At 41.9% G+C, this 21775-nt stretch overlaps 3 protein-coding genes across 3 annotated transcripts; all 3 read right to left on the minus strand.

The window, feature by feature from the left end:
- Window positions 1–460: 460 nt before the first annotated feature.
- LOC102699897 (solute carrier family 25 member 44-like) lies at window positions 461–2564 on the minus strand. The gene is made up of 2 exons (XM_006661223.3): window positions 2510–2564; window positions 461–2177 (listed from the first exon to the last, which is right to left on the minus strand). Exons 1-2 carry the CDS (start codon window positions 2562–2564, stop codon window positions 1045–1047), a joined length of 1188 nt encoding a protein of 395 aa, XP_006661286.3. The 3' UTR covers window positions 461–1044.
- Window positions 2565–5166: 2602 nt separating this feature from the next.
- LOC102700179 lies at window positions 5167–6332 on the minus strand. The gene has a single exon (XM_006661224.3). The coding sequence runs from the start codon at window positions 6197–6199 to the stop codon at window positions 5288–5290; it is 912 nt and encodes a 303-aa protein (XP_006661287.2). The 5' UTR covers window positions 6200–6332; the 3' UTR covers window positions 5167–5287.
- Window positions 6333–12710: 6378 nt separating this feature from the next.
- LOC102704275 (transmembrane protein 45B-like) lies at window positions 12711–13798 on the minus strand. The gene has a single exon (XM_006660607.2). It carries the CDS (start codon window positions 13759–13761, stop codon window positions 12802–12804), a length of 960 nt encoding a protein of 319 aa, XP_006660670.1. The 5' UTR covers window positions 13762–13798; the 3' UTR covers window positions 12711–12801.
- Window positions 13799–21775: the final 7977 nt, after the last annotated feature.

Here is a 21775-nt window from a genome sequence, read left to right on the forward strand (position 1 = left end):
ATTTGCTTGTAATTTCAAATCAACATTAAACTAAGATAGGTAGAGTGCAATTAGTTGGAACAACATCAACTAATGAGTATTTGTTAATTCGAAGAAAAGGCTTTTAAGCCACACTAACTTTACTATACTTATCAAATCACAAAAGGCATGAACTTCAATGGGAAACATGGAAAAAGGAAGCAGATCTTCCATGTTTCCAGGAGCAATAATGCACTAGCGCATATCAGAACACCTCTACCAATCCAATCCATGCTTACCTTGTGCCTGTTGTTCATGGCCATGGGTGGAATAGAGATCACCCGCAGTAAAGCATCTCCCCAAGATACAGTACATTAACTAGTCTAGGTGCCGATTAACATATTAAAACCCCCGGTGTGGCTTTTCACTCATGATCAAAGTCAGAATCAGAACAGAGATGAAAAGAGGATCAAATGAACTTTTGTCCATCTTGTAGTGGTATAACAGGTGTCCACAGGACATGTTTGGTTTTCAAAGCAGGAAATACGCAACATAGGCCATGCCACATTACCATAATTGATTCCAGTTTTGGAAGTAGAACATACAGAATCACAAGGATTCGATCTATCACCCTTAAGAAACTTGCCAATACAATATTTGTATTCAACAAACTTAAGTGCTTAACATGCAACATTGCTTATGGCTAAATCAGTGCTATCACAATCTCCAAATCTAACATGCAAGGTTGTTGGTATAATACAACGAGCATGATTCGTAAAGTAAAACATTGGCAGCATTGAGCAACTGTCATTTTTAAGATGACAGGGTATTTCAGTATACATGAAATTTTTTGGTCTCAAGGTTCAGAACATAAAAGTCAAAACTATTGATAGCATTGAAAACACTTTAACAGAGTGGATTGCACTGATTTGTTTAGCTTAACTAGAGGATCAAACAAAGACTATCTACAAACAACTTGATCACCATTCTCTTTGCAACACCTAAAAGAACAAACAAGCATTGCAACGGAACGAAAGAAACAAAGCAAAGTCACCTATTTTCATCATCTATTCTTGTCATCAAACATCAGGTGAGGCCGCTCTCATGCTCCTTCGCCGAGAGCCGCTTAAGGAACTCGTACGTGGTGATCATGGTGGTGGCAGACAGGGACATGGATGCCCACCTTGGACCAAGCCCCCTGTAACAAGCGCCCCACCCTCCCTCCTTGATCAACCTCCTCACCGTCCTCCCCACAGTAATCGGTTCGCCTTCCCCATCCATGACCTGCATCCTGGTCTTAATGGTGTCCAGAGGCATCGTCACAAGTGCGGCCGCGCCTCCAGCCATCGCCGCGCTCACTCCCTGCACTACCATGACAGTCTTGTAACCCGGCTGCAAGGAAGAATCCCCTTCTCCGGCATCAATTTCTTGGACACCAATACCATACTCGCACAGGTAGCAGCCGATTCCGCTCCAAATTGTCTTCTGCGACAGCGAGTAAGTTGCCCACCACACGGCATTGGAGGGGGCGTAGGTTAGGATGGACATGCCGAAGCCACGGTACAGGCCGCGTAGGCCGTCGGAAGCTACGATCTTGCGGAAGGCGTCGAGGCCGCCACGGTAGCGGGAGGCGGGGCACGGGTTGCCCTGCACCATGAGGCGCTGGCTGATGACGTCGACGGGGGTCCACACCACCTGCGCCGCGACGGCGGCGGCGAGGCCCGCCGCGGCGCCGGCGGAAGCGGACGCGACGGGCTCGGGCGCGCCGAGGCTGAGCGCGGCGGGGCCGACGGCCGAGCGCGTGGCCTCGAGCGCCCCCATGTAGAGCGCGCGCGCCGGGACGGTCCCGGCGAGGGAGGTGGCGAAGCCGCGGTAGAAGGCGAGGGGCCCCTCCCGCCGCAGGATGGCGGTGGCGGCCGCGGCGGCGGAGTGCGGGAGCGCCGCCCCCGACGACGCCGCCGCGTGCGCGGGCGGAGGCGGAGGCGGGGCCGTCGCGACCTGGAGCCGCGTCTTGAGCACGACGGCCGGGTAGAGCGCGGTGGAGACGGCGGAGAAGAGCCCAGCTCCGAGCACGAAGAACCTCCACTTGTCGAGCCGATCCCAGTCGATCTCCGGCGGGAGCCGCAGCTCCTGGGACCCATCCACCACCTTCTCCGCCGCCGCTTCCTCCGGCGGCGGAGGCGCCTCCCTCCGATCTATGGCCTCTCCTCCATGCCCCGCTCACCTAAGACACCACAGCAGCAGCAGCGCTCAGTTACCCCCGCCGGGCGTACCACACCGGTAAACGTAACGCACGCCCCGCTGCGCCCCCAGTACAGGCTCGATCAAACAGCTGCGGCGGCGGGGGCGGGGGCGGCGGCTAGGGTTTTGGGGGGAGGAAGGCAGGAGGCACCGAGGAGTGGTGGCGATAAAAGCGGGAGGGGAGGCGGCCGGGCCGGCGGAAGGGGGAAGCAAAGCGGTGAAGCGAAGGGTGTGGAACGGCGGCCGACGTGGCGCGCGCCGATTGGGGGCGAGGGGACTGTCCTCGAGATTCGTGCAGAGCGCGGCACACGAGCAATGGCGGGCCGCCCAGTGGTGCTGCGCGGAGATGTTTCGCGGCTTCGCATCGTGTGATACTGGGGTACTCGCGTGGGGGTGCAGGCGCCCCGGGCGAGCTGGACAGGTCACAAAGCAGATGGTAGTAACGGATACCGAATGATACTGATTTACATTATTTAATTGATATAATATGTTATTGTTATCCTCTAATGTAATTGGATTTTTTTATGTACAAATATGGCTTAAGTGGATAGGTATGTTCAAACTTGTTTAGGTGAAGGTGGAGAGGCTGCCACGCCCACGAGAAACTCGAGTAGATTCGTCCTATTTAACCTTTTCCGTCGTCAGACAGAATCCCGCTAGCTAGTTTTTCTTTTTTCGGTGAGTACATGAAAAATTTGTTTACTGCCGATTGCAAAAAAGATAGTGCCGATAGATGGTTGGCCAGATCACATACTACTATGAAATAGTGAGAGAAAATGATGGCACATTGCTTTTCAATCCTTTGGTGTATGCCTGGTTGGCAAAGTGAAACAGAGTTATTTCAGGGAAGAAGACCATATATAGGATGTAGTGAGTGAGTATGTTCACACTTATCTCGAGAAACTACGCTTCGAATGCATCAGCTGGTTATGCTGGTGTCAACAACAACTACAATATAAGATGGTTTGAATTGATACTATGTAACGGTTGCCGTCGTGGACATTTGATAAAAGTGGTCTATATATACTCCATGTTTTAGAGATGTTAGGAAATTTATCCAGAGTGAAACCAATCCAAGGTTGTAGCCTAATTAAACTCTCATAAGGTTAGCAGTGTTAGGAAATTCATTCAAAGCGCAATTCTTGTCCTATTGGTTTATTGACACCTTAAATTGTTATTCATCAATTGCATGAAATTTCTTCAATTTTCAGCTAAGTGATAAAAACTGTTTTCCTGATCCAATAACATGTTATTTATCTTTCACCTTTAGACCGAGGGAGGCAATAAGAGAGGAGAGGCATGGAGATGGCGGGCTAACTAATCTTTGACAACGACGAATCTCCCTGTCAATGATGTTGGACTCTAGCAGAGAATCTATGGATTAGAGTTTCTTGTCTTAGAGACAACTAAGGAAGGATAGAGTTTTAGGGGGGCGATGAGGGCGGCTATAACATAATGGTCGTATCGATGGAAATCAGTGGTGTGCGACAGAGTTGGATGGGCAGTGAGGTATCGACGACAACAGAAGAATTATAAAAGAAGTTCGGCTAACATAGAAAACGGAGACAGGCATCTTAGTTACGCAAGCCATCAAAGATAGGGATAAATGATGCGGTAGACACACCTCGCCCTGCTTGAAGACTAATATAATGGGTCTCACTAATATGGAGATAGGTAGGCAACACGCATGGGGAGAGGGCAACACCGGTTGTGACAAAGTGATCAAGAGATGACGACAGTATAATGGATCTAAAGGAGGAGGGTGATACACAATGCACCAGGAGTATGAGAGGAGAGGGAAGGGAAGAAGAGGGGTTTTTTTTTCATACTATGCTTGGTTATTTATATAATAGTTTTTTTTGGGCTAAATGGTTTTTATAAAATGGAAGAGTTTTTCAAACGAAGTGGTGGAAATAGGGATTTTTTAAATAGGTTTTTAGACTAGGCGATTTTCTAGAAGGAAAGAGCTTTAATTGGAATTGGTGATAAGTATGATGGAGGACAACCCACTCTTTTGAAGTAGCAGAGATTTTCAAATTGACTTATGGATATTATATCCCTCGGTTTACCATTTGGTGTATACTATTTACAACTAGGCATTTATATTAATTTAGTAGAAAACATCCACTAATTACGAGGCTAATTATAAAATTTTGAGTAAATTTCACAAAACTACATACACTTTGATCAAATTATCCCAAAAGTACATATTTAAAGTCATGTATCCCAAAACTACATATTTAGTACTAAATTTATTTTTTTCTAACTTAAACAGCTACATATCCCAAAACTACATATTTAAAGCCAAATATCCCAAAACCATAGATTTAGTATTGAAATTATCACAAAACTACGTAGTTTAGAGTTTAAATCCCTATCACTATGATAATTTTGCCACTAAATCGGTAGTTTTCTGATATTCAACATAAAATATGTAGTTTTATAATAAATTTGATACTAAATATGTAATTTTGTGATTCGACGGGTTTCAATATATTGTTTTCATTTGTCAAAAAAAATGTAGTTTTGCAATTGTTTTTTAAAAGCATTTGTATTTTTGTAAAAATTACTCTAAAATTTGAGTAAGAGATAAACCCATATATAGACGTTAACGCAATATGGAATGTCCGATCATAGGCCTCCCAACCACTATGGTGATCATTCATTATAGGACTTGGCTTGGGAGCAAGGCCACCTCCACGTTTCTAAGGGCACGTCATAATGATGAATATATATCAAATCCCATACAAACAATTCATCATCGTCTCAGCCCGACACCAAGACACTCACGTATACGTTTCCAACCATCTGAATTTCTTATGGGATCTGTTCACGACTCTTCAAATGAAATTCGTCAAACTTTGATTGATTCATACAAAACCTGTACATGTAGAAAAGAATATTTTTTTATCTTTAAGTAGGTATCATGAGATGTCATTATTTTTTATGTAAAATTTAGTAACTTATAGTATCTAAGATACCATGAGACACCAATTTTATATAAAAAACAATACTACTTTTTTAAGAGTGATAAAATTGTTTTGTAGAAAAACCCTGTGCTACCCTTTGCCCATTCATGACGAAGGTTTCAAACCTCTATCTCCAGAACCCCGCCCTTGCGCGCGTCCATGTCTTCGTCGTGTTCGTCGCCGGCTGTCTGCAGCGGCGCGTACGCCGCCGCCGCCGCCTCCCCGGCGGCGGGGTACCTGTTGCACACGTAGAGGTAGAGCGCGACGACGAACACCGTCATGAAGGAGAGGTACCACCCGAACTGCAGGTTGGCGAGCGCCAGGGCGCGGTGCAGGCTCTCCTTGCTGTGGCACCGCACGGTGTCGCGGCCGTCCTCGCGCACCGGCGAGCATCCCTTGGGCACGAGGCTCGGCACCCACACCATGGCGCCGATGACGATGAGCCACAGCCCGTGGAACGTGATGCAGGCCGACCTGGCCAGGCTGACGGCGAAGCTCCGGGGGAAGCCGATGCCCAGGAGCGCCGTGGCGAGGCAGGCGGCGACGACGAGCTGCAGGAGCCAGTGGAACTGCCCCTCGACGCCGGCGTGGTTGGTGGAGTGGAAGTGGAAGACGAGCAGCTCCTGCGCGAAGACGGCCGCCACGAGGAGGAGGCAGAGCGCGGCGCGGGCCGGGGCGCGGACGCGGTCGAGGTGGACGGCGGCGCCCGCGTAGACGACGAGCGCCAGGCAGATGATGGCGTGCTCGTGGTTGTGGAGGCGGTCGGAGGGGATGGACCCGTCGGCGGCGAACGGCAGGAGCGTCGAGTGGTCGACGAACATCTCCATGGCGAACTCCGCGGCGCTGCCGGCGATGATGAGGGCGAGCTCCAGGTAGCGCGCGCGGGGCACGGGGAACCACACCGGCGCGACGTAGGCGTCCGGGCGCAGGGCGAAGAGCTTCATGTGGTTGAACAGGTGCCACAGCCCGACGGCGACGAAGCCGGCGCCGGGCAGGATGTGGCCGATGCTGCTCCGCGGCGTGCCGCCCATGGCCGGCTCCGGCTGATCGATCGCTTGGTACGTGGATCCTACCTTTCTTGCGGTGCTCGCGACATGATCGATCGCAAGGTAGTTTAAAAGGTGGCGGTGCGCAGCGAGAGAGGACGTTGGTTGCGTTGATGGCGGGAGCTGATCAGGGCACGTTGAGTAAGTGATAAACATGCAGGAGGAGTTGCTTGTACGACAGTGCACAATATATTCTGTGAGATTTGCTATTGTAGCTTACTGTTTTCTCATCAAATCTAGTTAGTTCCCTATGTCACTTGGCAGCACCTCTCCATTTGCTTCGCCAACTGATAATTGCTTAGTGTTCACATCACATCAAGATCCAGGGGGTAGGTTGATCATCATCATGAGGGTCATTGTCTGTTTCGGAATAAAACTTACTTTTTTTATATACGTGTTATTAACAATAAAAATAAAGTCTAAAAAACTATAGCCGAAACTCTAAATTTAATTCTAAATTAATAAGGTTAAAAGTTTAAATTTTAATATATAAACATAAGCAGAAATAAAAAGACGAGGTGATCATTTTTTGCATCCTGCCGCGACATTGTTCGGTGTGTGCGGTGTACCATACTGTGTAGTGTCCTTGGGCTAGGGAGAGTAGAGACTGTTCCATGCATGCTGATACTAGCGTGCTTGCTACTGATAGCTACTGTCGCGCTGTTCATCGATTCGTTATGAGCTAGGCAGGATCATGCTTGCTTGCATTGCCTTCCTGCTGCGCTGCATATTTTTAGTTTCCAGCTAGCGTTGCATGCGTGCTGAATTTGTTTGTGTGTGTACTCAACATATTCGTTCTGTTGAGAACATATTAATTAATAGAGTAAATTGATTATTGACATATGAACTTATAAGTGGATGCGATAATACACCTACTTGTAAATTGATTATTGGAATGTAAACTGTTTCCTTATTTTGAGATCTTTCAATTTATTATAACTCTGTTAGACAAGACAACAAGAGAGAACACGTTAGAGACCAACATGGCGTGAGAATTCGAAGCAATAAGTTGAAAAAAGAGCAATCAATGAAAAGCAAGATGTGGGTGAAATTTAGATGAGAAATTGACTTATAAGGGATTTATGGACGAATTACAAAATAGAGTTATAGGGAGGAGGATAGATATATTCGTGATTTGTCGGGGGATATTTGATTTCCCGCTTGCTCTAAATAAGCCTAGCAAGGGAGCAGCAAGAGAGTGATTGTTTGGCTTTTAAAGAAAATAAACCAAATGACATATTTGTAAATAAAAAATAATTTATGAATGAAACTTATATATATATATATATATATATATGTTCTTAATTATCTAAAAGTTTCTAAAAAATAAACTATGATAAACAACCTAAAATCTACTATAAATTTAAGGTTAAAAATTAAAATTTTAGTTTATAAACAAAAACAAAAGTGAAAAGACATGGCTACAAATGCCCGCCGCTTGTTCCCATACCACCTACTTGCCAACTCGTTTATATTCGCTGTAACTTAAGAGCATGTTCACTGCCCGTTACTCCACTTCAAACCTTCTAATTTGCTGGTCTGCTATAGACGGCAGTTAATCAATGCTAGTTTGGCCTAACATGGGTGCTCCTCACCAACTAAAGTATATGCAAACAAGTACGTAAATAATCTAAAAATTATATTGCACACAGTGAAGAGTAGGATGCTATCGGTTTATTTAAAAAGTTTAAGTCCAATTTAATTCATGTTTTTGTGATGGTTACGAGGGTAAATCGATCTTAACCCCAAAAATAAAAACCAAACATTAGTAGAGGGAAAGAAACACAAATATCCTTCTATTTATCTTCATATGCCTTTTCAGTAAATAATTTATGAGGACATTGTGGTTTTGCCTATTTTCAGTTGCAATTACCACCGTAAGAGGACTTCGTAAAACAGGGTTAGAACTGAGCTTCAGTTCAAAAGGCTATGTCAAAATCATAAAGGCGAAATTGTAAATTTGTTATTGTTGCAAAACTATCACAATAAAATTATAAAAATATCACTGGAACTGTCATTCTTATTCTAGTGACATTCTTGCAATTTAGAAAAAAAACAGTAGCAAATTTACAAAAGACACAATAATAAAAGGTACAATTGCAACTGAAAAATTGAATAAAAGTACAATTGCCCCATAATTTTTCTTAGATGTGTGAAACCCAATCTATATAATATGTTTTTTTAAGTGAAGAATGGAGTCAATATACGGAGTCATGTTTGGTTTAGAACTGTTTTACTCGTACCTGAACATTGATGGGCCCTGTCCCCGCCCAAATTGTTTCCCCCCCTTAGTCTTCTGCCAGTCAAGCGGGCCTCCTTAATCGATCCATCTTTCCTCAACTTAATTCAAGCCTTTGACGTATTCAGATTAGATTAGACTCTGCGATCCTGGCGCCAGGCACAGTCACCCATAAAATGGTAATTATGTTGGATTCTTTTTTAAGCTAAAAATAAAAGATGCAATATTATTTAATTTTTGATAGGGTAAATGATGAAATTAACTATTTTATCAGATATGTATGTAAGATTATAATTTATTTTATATATGCTGCACCATACTGCATAGTACTTCACTCAAGAGTACTCTCTCCATTACAAAATAAATTTATTTTTTTAATATTTAGATATAATGTTTGACTCTTTATCTTATTTAAAATATTTTTATAATTACTATTATTATTACTAGATGATAAAATATAAATAATATTTTATACGTGACTATTTAAAAAATATAATATTTTCAAAAAGACACATGACCAAATACTGGACACATAAACCAAAAAATAAAGTCTTTTTTTACGGAAGGATTAGTATAATTCATAGACAGCCGCAACAACACCGCCATGAATCCATGATTGAGCTCCTGTATCAGAATTGAGCATTTTTTTCCATCGTTAGATATCATGAGGTATCACTATTTTCTATATAAAATTTGATACCTTCTAGTATCTAAGATATTAAGAGGTATTAAATTTTATATAGAAAATAATGGGGATTTTTTACCATTCTTAAAAAGTATCTCAAGATACCAATAATTTTAATATAAATTTTTGGTATCTCAAAGTACAAAGTATCAAGGTATCACACTTTTTACACTAGAAAGTGTGTACCTTGAGGACTTTTTCAAAAATAATAAAAAAACTCAAATAGTGGTACCTCGTGCCTTTCAGAACTAGGACACATCGACGACCTGCCTAACGAGTGGCATGAACTATCGCAACGTTATATCCTTTGATCTTAATTGCTGAGACTTGCACGTTTCAATTGACTAGTGTCAGTTGATTTGTCGGTGGACTGTACTTGCCATTTCACGTACATGAAGTTTGTAGATCACAATTGAATTTTGTACGTATGAAGTACAGTTAGGCAGCAGAAGAAATCAGGAGACCACAACGTGACAAGGGCCAATTTTTGGAATGCATTAATGAACTTAATTTTATTCTACAAATTCTGCAGATAATTTTGCTTGTGCCGATTTAGCGGATAATGAGTGTAAATGGAGTATGATGATATTGACATTTTATTATCAGTGTGAAAGAATATAATTGCTAAGAGTTCTGTAGGATCGAACAAGATCAAACAAACCTACCAGAGGGGGGTGAATGGTAGGAAAAACAAAACCCAAAAATCTTTCGCGGAATAAAGGATTACCTCTGTCGAAGAAATTGACGCAGGCTTGCTACCTTGATCGCGTCGCTCCTGTGTCGCCGCTATCTTGATCGCGCCGCTCATGTGCCGCCGAGCAGATCATCGAATCGCGCCACTCCTATGACGTCGATCGGATCGTCGGAATCCAAAAAATCACCAATAGATGAAAGCCGAAAACGTAGATTGAATGATCTTGACTTTATTGCATCAACTGGTATTTACAAAGTGCACCAACAGCACTCCTATCAAAATCATCGATCTAGAATCAACAACTAAGTCTCACAAAAAGCACACCGGGGGCATACCCCTCGGTCTCTATTTATATCGAAAAGTCTATCACCAAATAGGAGTAGGACTCTTTATACTAATATGGCTCATCTCTTAGTTTTCCTAATTAAATCCAACATGCCAAAATCAGGCGTGCTACAGTAGTCCGACTGCTACAGTACCGCCGCGCTACAGTAATCCGGGTCCGGTTGCTACAGTGCCGCGCGCTATAGTAACGACGCTTCTACAGTGTCCGAACCTGTAGCAAATTCCTTTCCATTTCTCATCCAGTTTTGATCCGATTTACTTCCCGATTTTTCCGGCGCTTACACACACAACATGTGAAGCCCGTTACGATTCCATCCCACACGGTGTTGCTCCACCATGTGCCAACTCGTATTCAATATCGTCATCTGGCATCCTCGATCGTTCGGACCTCAGCTCCTCCCTGAGCCTAGTCACGATCCCACCGCCATTGATCGATATTGACCTCAAGTCACCTGCACAACTAGAGACAAACCAACCGTTTCCGAGCATAGATATCGCAACCTGACTCACATTAGTTACACACACTCGCACCAACACCTTAATTGTTTCCAAACCAAATTCAATTTATAAACCAAATCGCAAGCCAATTGTTCATCAGAAAATATTAATCATGCTTATGATCTTACAAGTTCTTGATCCATTCTTATAGGTAAAATGATCTTTTTAGAATACTTAATGGAGGTTTAAAATAGAACCTAATGGCAGTGATAAAAAAGGGACAAAACATTCATAGGATGACATTTCGTAAAACTCGAGTTTTATCTATAATAATTTGTAGAACTGGTTGTTTGTTAAATAGTAAAACATAGAATTTCTCAATATATTAAGATTGAAAGAAGATACTATCAACTTATATTTTGGATAGAGGAAGTAATACAGTACGTATTTCACCACTAAATTTATTGACATAAATGGCAAACGAAGTTCATTGGAATTCAGGACATATCGCAGTGTTTGATAAAAAGGGTGTAGTTGTTCACATTCTCCGTTGAGCAACCTTGGAGGTGATTGTTTACGAACCAAAAATAATTTATGAATAAAAATTTTATATACGTATTTTTAGCGATCTATAAATTAAAGCTAAAAAATAAACTTCGGTAAAAAATCCAAAATCAACTTTAAATTTAAAGCTAAAAATTTTAACTTATAAAAGATGTCGCTTGTTGTTGGTTACTGTAATGTTCACCATCAAATCGTAATAAATTTGGGCGGCGTCCTTCCACCGGCTCAACGAAAACCAGTGCTTGTAATGTTTTGTTGTACTTCCGTCCTAAGAAAGCGTATAATGCCTGAAATGGGGCTTCACAAGTCTCTCAGAATTTCTTGAAAATTCAGGCCTGTTTAGTTGCCAAAATTTTTTGGGAGAGTGGTTACGTCAGCGCGTACGGTCACACGTTTAAAGTATTAAATGTAGTTTAATTGTAAAGTAAATTTCAGATTCGCCTCGAAACCACGAGACAAATCTTTTGAGTCTAATTAATCCATCATTAGTATATTTGGTTACTGTAGCACTTATGGCTAATCATACACTAATTAAGCTCAAAAGATTCATCTCACGATTTCACCCATAACTTGGTGCAATTAATTTTAATTTTCATCAATATTTAATGCTTTATTTAGATGTCTAAAGCTTCGATGTGATGTTTTTAAAAATGATTTTGGGAGTCTAAAAAGATTTGATTTCCCCCATAACAAGGCTAGTCATGACTCATGAAGTCACCATCCATCAGTGGAGTTGAAAACAAGCCATGCTGAAAATTCTCTGAACACAACAGCTCTGCTAGCCTTTTGCTGACGTCCTGTCCTTACATATTTTTACCGTCAACTTCAAACGAGAGAACATTCTTCTCCTCTGCAAATTATCAGAGAATTGTCTGAGATCTCTGCCCCAAGATATGGCTGACACGAGCAGATAAATATGATACGTCCTGTTTGGTACATGCCAATCCTGATGCTGGTTTGGTTACGCTTAGCAGGCAATCTCCCGTAATCACCTGACCAGTATTTCCAACCAATCTGTTTTTTTTTCTTCTTTTTTTTTAAAAAAAAATTGTTTGGAAGAAGGCAAGATGGTCAAGCTATCTGAATTGACTCCGGCAGCAGTCGCGGTCCCATTCAGAAAGAGACCTGAAATGCGATATTGATCGGCTTGATTAATTAGCACGTCTCTACGGAATTAATTAGCACGTTCTCTGATTAGTGATTAGCAGCTGAGTTGGTGCAGCAAAGACACTGACGTTATTGTTCCATTGTCTTTGCACGGAACAGAGAAGATTCAGAGGACCAAAAGATTTTCAGTTGTGCACAAAACCTCCACTCATATGGCTACGAGTACTGACATAAACCAACCAAATGACATCCATGGATCAATTTAACCCTGGTGATCAGACACTCTTGACTAAAAACAAATTTAAGTGATCCGAGCATGAAATTAACCCAAATTTATATGGGTTGATCAGCTTGGCAGACAAACACAAATCTTGTATAGTAATTCACAAATCAATAATTCCCTAGGGTGCTAAGAGATTGTAGTAAAAAAGGACTATTATTTACAAATAGGCCCCCGTATTCCATTTTAATCACACAGCCGTCCTAACCTTTGTTTAATTTGACACGGAATTGCGTTACCGCTCGATTTCAATGGCCTTCCCGCCACCGACCACGTGTCCGAAGCCACCTTTCGCGGCCTCGAGGTCGTCCTCCTCGTCGTCTCCGATGCTGAACCTGCCGCCGTCGCTGTCGCCGTCGCCGCCGGCGCCGCCGCCCTTGACAAGCGGCACGTACCGCGGCTCCTCGGGGTAGGCCTTCCTCAGCTGGAGGTAGAACACGACGACGAACACCACGGTGGCGGTGAGGTACCAGCTGAACTGCAGGTTGACGAGCGACTTGGCGCGGTGGAGCGCCTCGTCGGTGCGGCACCGGACGACGTCGTGGCCTTCCTCGAAGTTGAGGAAGCACCCCTTGGGGATGAGCGCCGGGGTCCAGAGCATGACGCCCATGACGATGAACCAGACGCCCTGGAACACGAGGCTCGCCGACCGGACCAGGCTGACGGCGAAGCTCCGCGGGCAGGGGATCCCGAGCACGGTGGTGGCGAGCGTGACGGCGATGACCGTCTGCAGCAGCCAGTGGAACTGCCCCTCGACGCCCATGTGGTCGGCGGAGTGGAGGTGGAAGATGAGCAGCTGCTGCGCGAACGCCGCGGCGGCGACCAGCTGCGAGACGGCGTCGCGCATGGGCGCCCCGACCCTGTCCATGTGGATGGTCACCGCGGCGTAGACGAGCAGCGCGAGAGAGATGGACGCGTGCTCGAAGTTGTGGAGGTGGTCGGAGGGGATGGTCCCGTCCTCGTCGAACGGCTGGTGCTTGGCCGGCCCGATGACGAGCTCCATGAGGATGGAGATCACCGTGCCGACGATCACCAGTACGAGCTCGAGGTGGCGCGCCCCGCGCACCGGGAACCACACCGGCGCTGAGTACGAGCTCGGCCGCAGCGCGAACAGCCGGATGTGGTTGAACAGCTGCCACAGGCCGATGACGAGGAAGCCGGCGCCCGGCGCGACGTGGCCAACCATGGTGCCCATGGCCGCCTGCTCCTCCTTGCCGTGTCTCGCCGCGAGGAAGAAGAAGAAGAGGAGGTTGGAAGCTGCAGGTGGTGATGGGAATGGGCGGGGGGTTTTAAGAAGCTAGGTTTGGAGGGTCTAGAGGGTTCCGAGGGCTTGGAAGGTTTGAAAAGTTCTCGTGTTGGACGCTGGGCTGGGACGAGGTTGCATGCTCAGATTGATCAGCAGTGATGTGTAGTAATGTGTTGCTGCTGAAAGCTCAGTTGGAACTCGTTGGTGTAGCTTGTTTCTCATTTTTGTTTTGCTTACTTGTGGGCCGGGGCTGATCTTATGGTTTTTTTCTGTGGAAAAGTTAAATGATATATTTGTAAGTGAAAAATAATTTGTGAATAAAACTTTTGAATATGTATTATTAGTGATCTAAACATAAAAACTAAAAACTAAATGACGATAAAAACATCATAGTCAACTCTAAATTAAGATTTAAATTTTAAATATTGGGTTATAAACATAAGTAAAGTGGAAAGAGGCGTTGTTTAATGTTTATTGGTCTTGGCGTTGAACACGGTTAGCTAGTTCTTAATTTGCTTCTTGTCGGAATGACTGAATTGAATATTCTATGGCCGTGTTCGGTCTATTCAAGTGTACAATACGATAGTACTATTTTAGTGAGATTGTTTTTATGCTATTATACGATCAAATAATAAAATTGAAATCCATATGGCTAGCTTCCATTAGAAGGCAGTGATTTGTAGGATTTCCTAGGAATCAGTTTTATTTTGTCTTGCCAATGAAACCTATATATGTTTCGTTTTTTTATTTAATGACGTTAACTTTTGGTTCTAACCATTCATCTTATTTAGTTTTTAATAAAAATATATAAAATTATAATTTATTCTTAAAGTCTCTCTAATAATAAATTAAATTATAATAAAATAATTAATAATTAAATATACTTTTTTAATATGAATAATTAAGTGTAAATCTAAAAGTCAACTAAACCAATTTTTAAAACGGATGTAGTATCAGCACAGACGACACCCATCTATCGCCGCGTAGAGGCACGGATGATGCCCTCCACGCTATTCAGGAGAGCTGCAGGAGATGACATGAAAGTATCATACCTCTCGTTTCATTCTGCTTATACCAAATTTAAATGTAAATCCTAAATTTAGAGTTAATTTTAGAATTTTTTTTATCATAATTTATTTTTTAACCTTGACTTTCAGATCACTAACATACAAAACTTATTTTTTATTTACAAATATATCGTTTAGAACAATAACCCCAGTAAACGCCAGTTTAGTTCCTTGTCACGCAAGAATGCAGCTTAATTGCCACGACAGGTAACTCATTACCAGTCGAGGTCACAAGTGCAAGTCAGCACGATGCATGGAATCACGTTAAAATCGGGCATCTCATCTCCAAGATAATCAATTCAGATTACTTGCTCTCCTCCCTCCGTTCCACAACAAATTAATTTCACAAATTAATTTTTCGGTTTTTAGATATATTATTTGACTCTTTGTCTTATTTAAAAAATTTACAATTAATATTTTTATTTTTATTAGATAATAAAACGTGAATAATATTTTATATGTGACTATTTTTTAAAAATTAAGATTGACGGTCAAACATGATTGAAAGATTGTTTTTTTGAAGACGGATGCAGTAAACCGGAGGCACTGCAACCGATGAGAGGCTCACGCAGAGCCAGCTCAGCGAGGTAATTTCCGCTCATGCACAGCTTATCCAGACATTCACGGCTTCTTGAGCCGCCGGAGATCGAAGAGAAGAAAATGAACCGGCCGTTAATTTGGTCCGGGAAGCAGTGGCAGAAAATTGACCGAGACTGGGACAGATACAGTTGCACCGATCGAAATTGACCAAGGGGGTGATCTTTAAGCTTTTTCAGCAAAATGAGACAACCAATATATTTACAAACAAAAAGGATATTAATAAAATTTTTATATACGTATTTTTTATCTAAGAGTTCAGATTAAAACATAAACTATAATAAGAAACCTAAATTCAACTCTAAATTTAGTGTTATATTTTAAATTTTAGCCTATAACTGCAAACATAACTTACTGAAAAGACGAGCCTGCGAGCATCTATCTAGAAAAGGCCAGGTGAAGTTGGTGAGAGCGCACTCGGCGACAGCGGCCGGTAGCTAGTCAGGCAAGCATGAGTCACTATCATTGGGTGTTAATTTAATCTCATGGGCTGCTTAGCAAGCTAGGGTCATGCAAATATGTGTGCCCGGGCTCTGAAATAGGTTCATGCCCACGGTTTCTTTCCCAGCTGTTCGTCGTTCTTTCCGTGGTCTGTCTCTTTATTCTCGAAGCGACTTTTGCCTCTGCTTTTTTGTTCTTGCTGATCGGAATAGAAATGCAGTGAAATACCCCTTTTTTTCTGTGAGGCGTTTACACGGGTAAATGTTTGAAAATTCCCAGCAAGAATGGTATCACCTGTGATCTAGATCTTTTAAAAAAGCTGTAGTAGCAGAGTAGCCATAACATCTCTTCCTATGTTCGAAAACATAGGCATTTCTGTAGTTCAAAGTTTGTATCATGGCATCATCATTATGTGTTGTATGATGTGGTTTCAATTATTCAATAACTCCATAGCTAATTTGTTGTGTGTTGTCTGATGTGCTTAATTAGAAAAGGAACCCCAAACAATTTAAAATTCAAAAACTTACTACTGAAATGACTAGGAGAAAAACCTTTTTACTTAATTTAGTATTTGCTACATAACTTGAAAATACCTATGTTTTGGAATGGATGTACCAATGTCACACACAGTACACAAATAGCATATGAAAAAAACTGAAAATTCCTGAATAGTACTAAAACTGTGCCGCTGCACTTTCTTAAACAAAAAGGAACATGTTACTTACTGGTTTCGGTAACGCTTCTAAACGGCTAAAAGATGTTGACACGACTGATCTAATGGGGGCGTGCAGAGCCAATCTAGACTTATGCCTTGTTTAGTTTCTAATTTTTTTTTCAAAAACATCACATCGAATTTTTGGACACCTAAATAGAGCATTAAATATAGATGAACCAAAAAACTAATTGCACAGTTATGGAAGAAATCTTGAGACGAATCTTTTGAGCCTAATTAATACATGATTAGTCATAAGTGCTACAGTAACCAATATGTGGTACTGACGGATTAATTAGGCTCAAAAGATTCGTCTCGCGGTTTCTAAGCTAGCCGTGAAATTCGTTTTTTCATTCGTGTCCGAAAACCCCTTCCGACATCCGGTCAAACGTTCGATGTGATGTTTTTGTCAAAAAATTTTAGCAACTAAACATCACCTTATAGTACTTATCTTTACGCTTATGATATACTTATAACCAAAATATTGTACTTTCAACCTTAAATTTAGAGTTGATTTAAGAGTTTTTTTTATCCGAGTTTATTTTTCAGCATTGACTTTTAAATCGCTAAGAATACACGTATAAAAGTTTTATTCTAAAATTATTTTTCGCTTATAAATATGTTGTGTGGCTTTTTCAAAGATCACCCAGTGGAGTCCGATCCAGAACATGGATTCTAGAATTCAGAATAAATGCACGCAGAGTGGTAGGCTTCAACCTTTTCGTGCTCCCGTGGAAATTTCCTTTGCATCTGCGGTGAATTCGGACGAATTTTCGCGGTCATGTCGTCGCTGAAAAGGCCGGGAATAATCAGCTCTCAAGCCAGCGCTTCGTTGGCCAGATGAGTCGCATCATATCCATCACCCTATGATCATGGCACTCGATCAGATCGTCACACGCGAGATGGCTGAGAGCCTTCGTCTGTGGTGAGTCGAATCAATTCGGGGTTGCGTCCAGGGTTTATTTTGTTCTAGAAATGTTGACGCGCGACTGAAAATGGAGTTACCCGGCGGCCAAGCTTTGCTTGTGCGTCATGCATGGACTCATCACTTAGTCATCAAAATCTGTCACTTGATTAATTTATTCTTGCTGATAGCTAACTTGGCTGCCTGCACTCTCCCTCTCTCTCTCTCTCTCTCTCTCTCTCTTTTTTCTTTTGAAACACAGTGTAATCACACGTGCTCGTATCGGGTTGTCAAAACCGTGATAATCACGATTATTCCGAAAGGGAACGGAATCGGTTTTGGACAGGTTGCTCCCGAAAAAGCCGTCCGGATTTTTAAAAGAATAAAAAATGGTGTAAATTAGAAAAATATGATGATAGTTATGTAATGATGAAGAGCATTTTCAAAATAACAACACAAATCAATCCAAACATGACGCAAGTAAAGGCTACTGTTCATTTGGCCCAAGGGTTTTGCGGCGATAACCACAGAGAAGGGCACGATAATCGCTATATCAAATTGTAATTATCTCCAAAATCACCGCTGTTTCGACTGCGTTCTTCTACACGTATTATTCTTAGATTTTTTTTCTAGGCTTTTGCGCGTATGCTTTCTAAACTACTAAAATGGTACTCCCTCCGTCCCTAAATGTATGTTTGACGCCGTTGACTTTTTTATACACATTTGACCATTCTTCTTATTTAATTTTTTTTTAAAATATGTAAAACTATATATATGCATAAAAATATACTTAACAATAAATGAAATGATATAAAAATAATTAATGATTTTAAAACTTTTTTGAATAAGACGAATGGTCAAACGTGTATAAAAAAATCAAACATTTTAGGATGGAGGTAGTATATTTTTTCATCAATTGTCACACCTCCTCTAGGTCACGGTTTTAAATGTTGAATTCAATTTTTTACTGTTTTATCGGAATAATAACGATTTTGCAAACCTGGCTCATCTATGTCCGCACACACTCATCTCTACAAACTGGTACATACACTCGATTCATATGCACCTCCAAAAGTCTGGATTAGCATATGTTAAAATTGATAAAGCCAATAAGTACGTCGCTTATCATAAAAAATAAGTAACTGTAAATACGAGTATTCATGACAAATCTAGAACGTACATCTGGTAGAAAAATTCTACCACAGTCAACATAACCAATTGAGTTACGTTCACTTCGCCACACTAAATTAATTAACTTGCGAGAAGCGGAGAATTAATATAGACATGCATTTTTGTATGTAAACTTGTATGACAGTCCAGCGGACTCTGCAGGGTGCACACGGTCCCGAGTCTAAACGACATGATGTGGACAAACCTCTTATAAGCAAAAAAAAAAATCAACAAATAAATCGATTACTCTTGTACTTCTATCTTTAACGGTTTGAAATCCAAGCCTAAACATAAATAAAATAAAAATAAATACTACATGAATTTGAATTACATTGTACAATTTAAAATTTACATGTGTTTTATAAGTTGAGAGCTGCAAGCGAAGAATATGAAATTTCATATGAACATTTTTATAGATTAGGATCCTGTTTGGTGGAGTTTATGATAGCTGCAATTCTCTTATACATACTCTATTCATCCCATAAATAAGACATAAATATTTTTTTCTCTGTCCAATAATATAAGACGTGTATGCAAGCATGTATTAACTAGCAGATATCTTTTCTCTAAATTTGATTTATTTTCTTCACCATTAAAATATCCAACCACATTACATGCATGCATACATGCATCTATATAATCTAAATGAGTAGGTGATTATAACTTGTTGTTGGTCTTTGTTTTAGCAGTAGTCACGTCTTATATTATGGGATGAAGGTGCTATAGAAAGGCAATGCAAATGGCAGTAAATCTGTTACCCTACCTACTCTCATCATAATAATTGGTAAACTACCCCTAAAGTTCTTAGTATTAAGAAACCATCAAATCTAAATGACCTCGTATAAAATCAAATGTGGGGAACATAGAAAAATTTCATGGAGAATATATTTTATTTATTTTATGCATGCCAAAGCATGGGTATTTGACTAGTAATTTTTAATTCTATTAAATATTTCATATTTTCACCTAGATTTTGAGAATATATAGCTATAGAATCCAGAGAACAAAATAGAAGGTAGAATAAACTATGTAAATCTATGTAACTCATTGCATCTTTATAACCTTTCACTAAGCCCTTGCACGAGATTAAATAATTGAATTCGTTTGAGAATATAAATGAATGATTCAACTAATACAAATTCGACAGTTTTGCACATGAAAAATCAAATGAGAAACTTTTACCTAGCAATCTTGTACGCAAAACGCATCCTTGAGAAGTCTGAAAAGCGCATCCACGAAAATCCAAAATCCAAAATCCATCCTACAAAAGGAACCGGCTCCCACGGCCTCTCAGCGCGTGGGCCGCGGGGGAATCCAGCGGCGGACAGGAAAGGGAAATCAATTCGCTAAAATCAAGCCCAAATGACGTCCACAGCCCCCCATATGCGTGGACGGGCCACGATTTCAGCCCACCCAGCCGAGGACCACAGGAGTGAGTAAATCTCCCCTCGCGCGCCCCCAGCTGCTGCTGCTGCTGCACGCTGTAACCAACCAACGACGCCGGCGGCGGCGTGGTCAGCCACGCATCCGTCCATGAGAGCAGGTACAATAGCATATAAGCTAGCTATAAGTATATTTTAAATAGATAAAAGGGGAGAGAAGAGATATAGGCTACTAATTTATAGTCAGCTGTACATGGACTCTAAGATATAGTGTGTATATGATATGTAATGCTATGTATTGATGTTTTGTAGATAACTATTATATGAATTGACTATTAAATTGACTATAGATGAATTAGAGCTAGTAACGACTATACCATTGAACTTGCTCTTAAAGTCGTCACTGATACATAGGTACGACGGGCCGTGGATATATATGTCACTGACAAGATTAGTGCGTGCGTATGCACGCGAGCGAGCGAGAGAGAGAGCGCTAGCTCAGCTGGTCATGATGCAGAGAGGCACGCACGCACGCACGCCGCATGGTCCCGCCGTCCCCGGCGGAATTAGCCGGCTGGATCGGTGGAACGGCCGGTGGCCAGGAGGCGCTCCGTGAACCGTGATCAGATCGATCCAGCTGCCATCTGCGTCGTCGTCGTCGTCGTCCATCCCCACTCTCCTGCTGCTGCTGCACCTGCACGGCGTCTGGGCTGCGCTAGCTGCTAGATGAGCTAAGCTTAGGCTTCTCCTCCTCCTGCTGCTGCTGCTGCATCATGCCATTGCCGGCCGAATGGCTCAGCTCAGCTAGTCAGCTGAGCCCTGCGTTTGCCAAGTATGCGGACGTAGAGTAATAATAGTCAGGGGCCGGATGCATGCATGCCATGACTGGAAGCAGGCAGAGAGATGAGGTAGTCCCCCTGCTGAGTGCTGACTCTTGTGCATGTCTTGGTCTCCTACCCATCCATCAGGCTCTCATGCATGATCAGTGTTGATCTGAAAAACACCACCACCACTTCAGAGTTCAGACTTATTCAGACTTCAGAAGGCGCACCCCACGCCATCGTTCGTCTTGGCTTGCTACCCCAGCCCACTGCATGCATTCATGCCCATCTTTAAACGATGCAGTCCATTGACGTACCTGTGGTCCTCGATCTAGCAGTATACTATATGCTCTCTCCCCGGAAATGAAACAGTAGTAACTTGACACACGAGACATCAGTGATCCTTAAATTTAATCTGATTATCTGATCGTCAATCACAAGCTAGGCTAGCTTCTAGGTCTGGTCACTCCGATGGATTTTTTTTATCCATTAATTAGTATACTTTAGGTCTATATACTCTGATAAGTTTCAGTAAAAGATTAAGACTACGTTCTTAAGAGTTTACATTATTTAGAAGGTGTTTTTTTACTGAGAAGTATCTCAAGCTAACATACCATAAATTTTAGGGTTTTTTTACCATCCTTAAAAAGTACCTCAAGGTACCATCCATTTTAGTATAAAAAGTGTGGTACCTTGAGATACCAAAAATTTATACTAAAATTCTTGGTATTTTGATGTACTTTTCAAGAATGATAAAAAAATTCTAAATTTTAGAGCAATTTTACCATCCTTGAGGAGGTACCAAGAGATACCACTATTTTCTATGTAAATTTAGTATCTCTTGATATCTTAGGTACTAGAAGGTACCA

The sequence above is a fragment of the Oryza brachyantha genome, chromosome 9 (genome assembly GCF_000231095.2).
Source record: "Oryza brachyantha chromosome 9, ObraRS2, whole genome shotgun sequence".
NCBI lineage: Eukaryota > Viridiplantae > Streptophyta > Magnoliopsida > Poales > Poaceae > Oryza > Oryza brachyantha.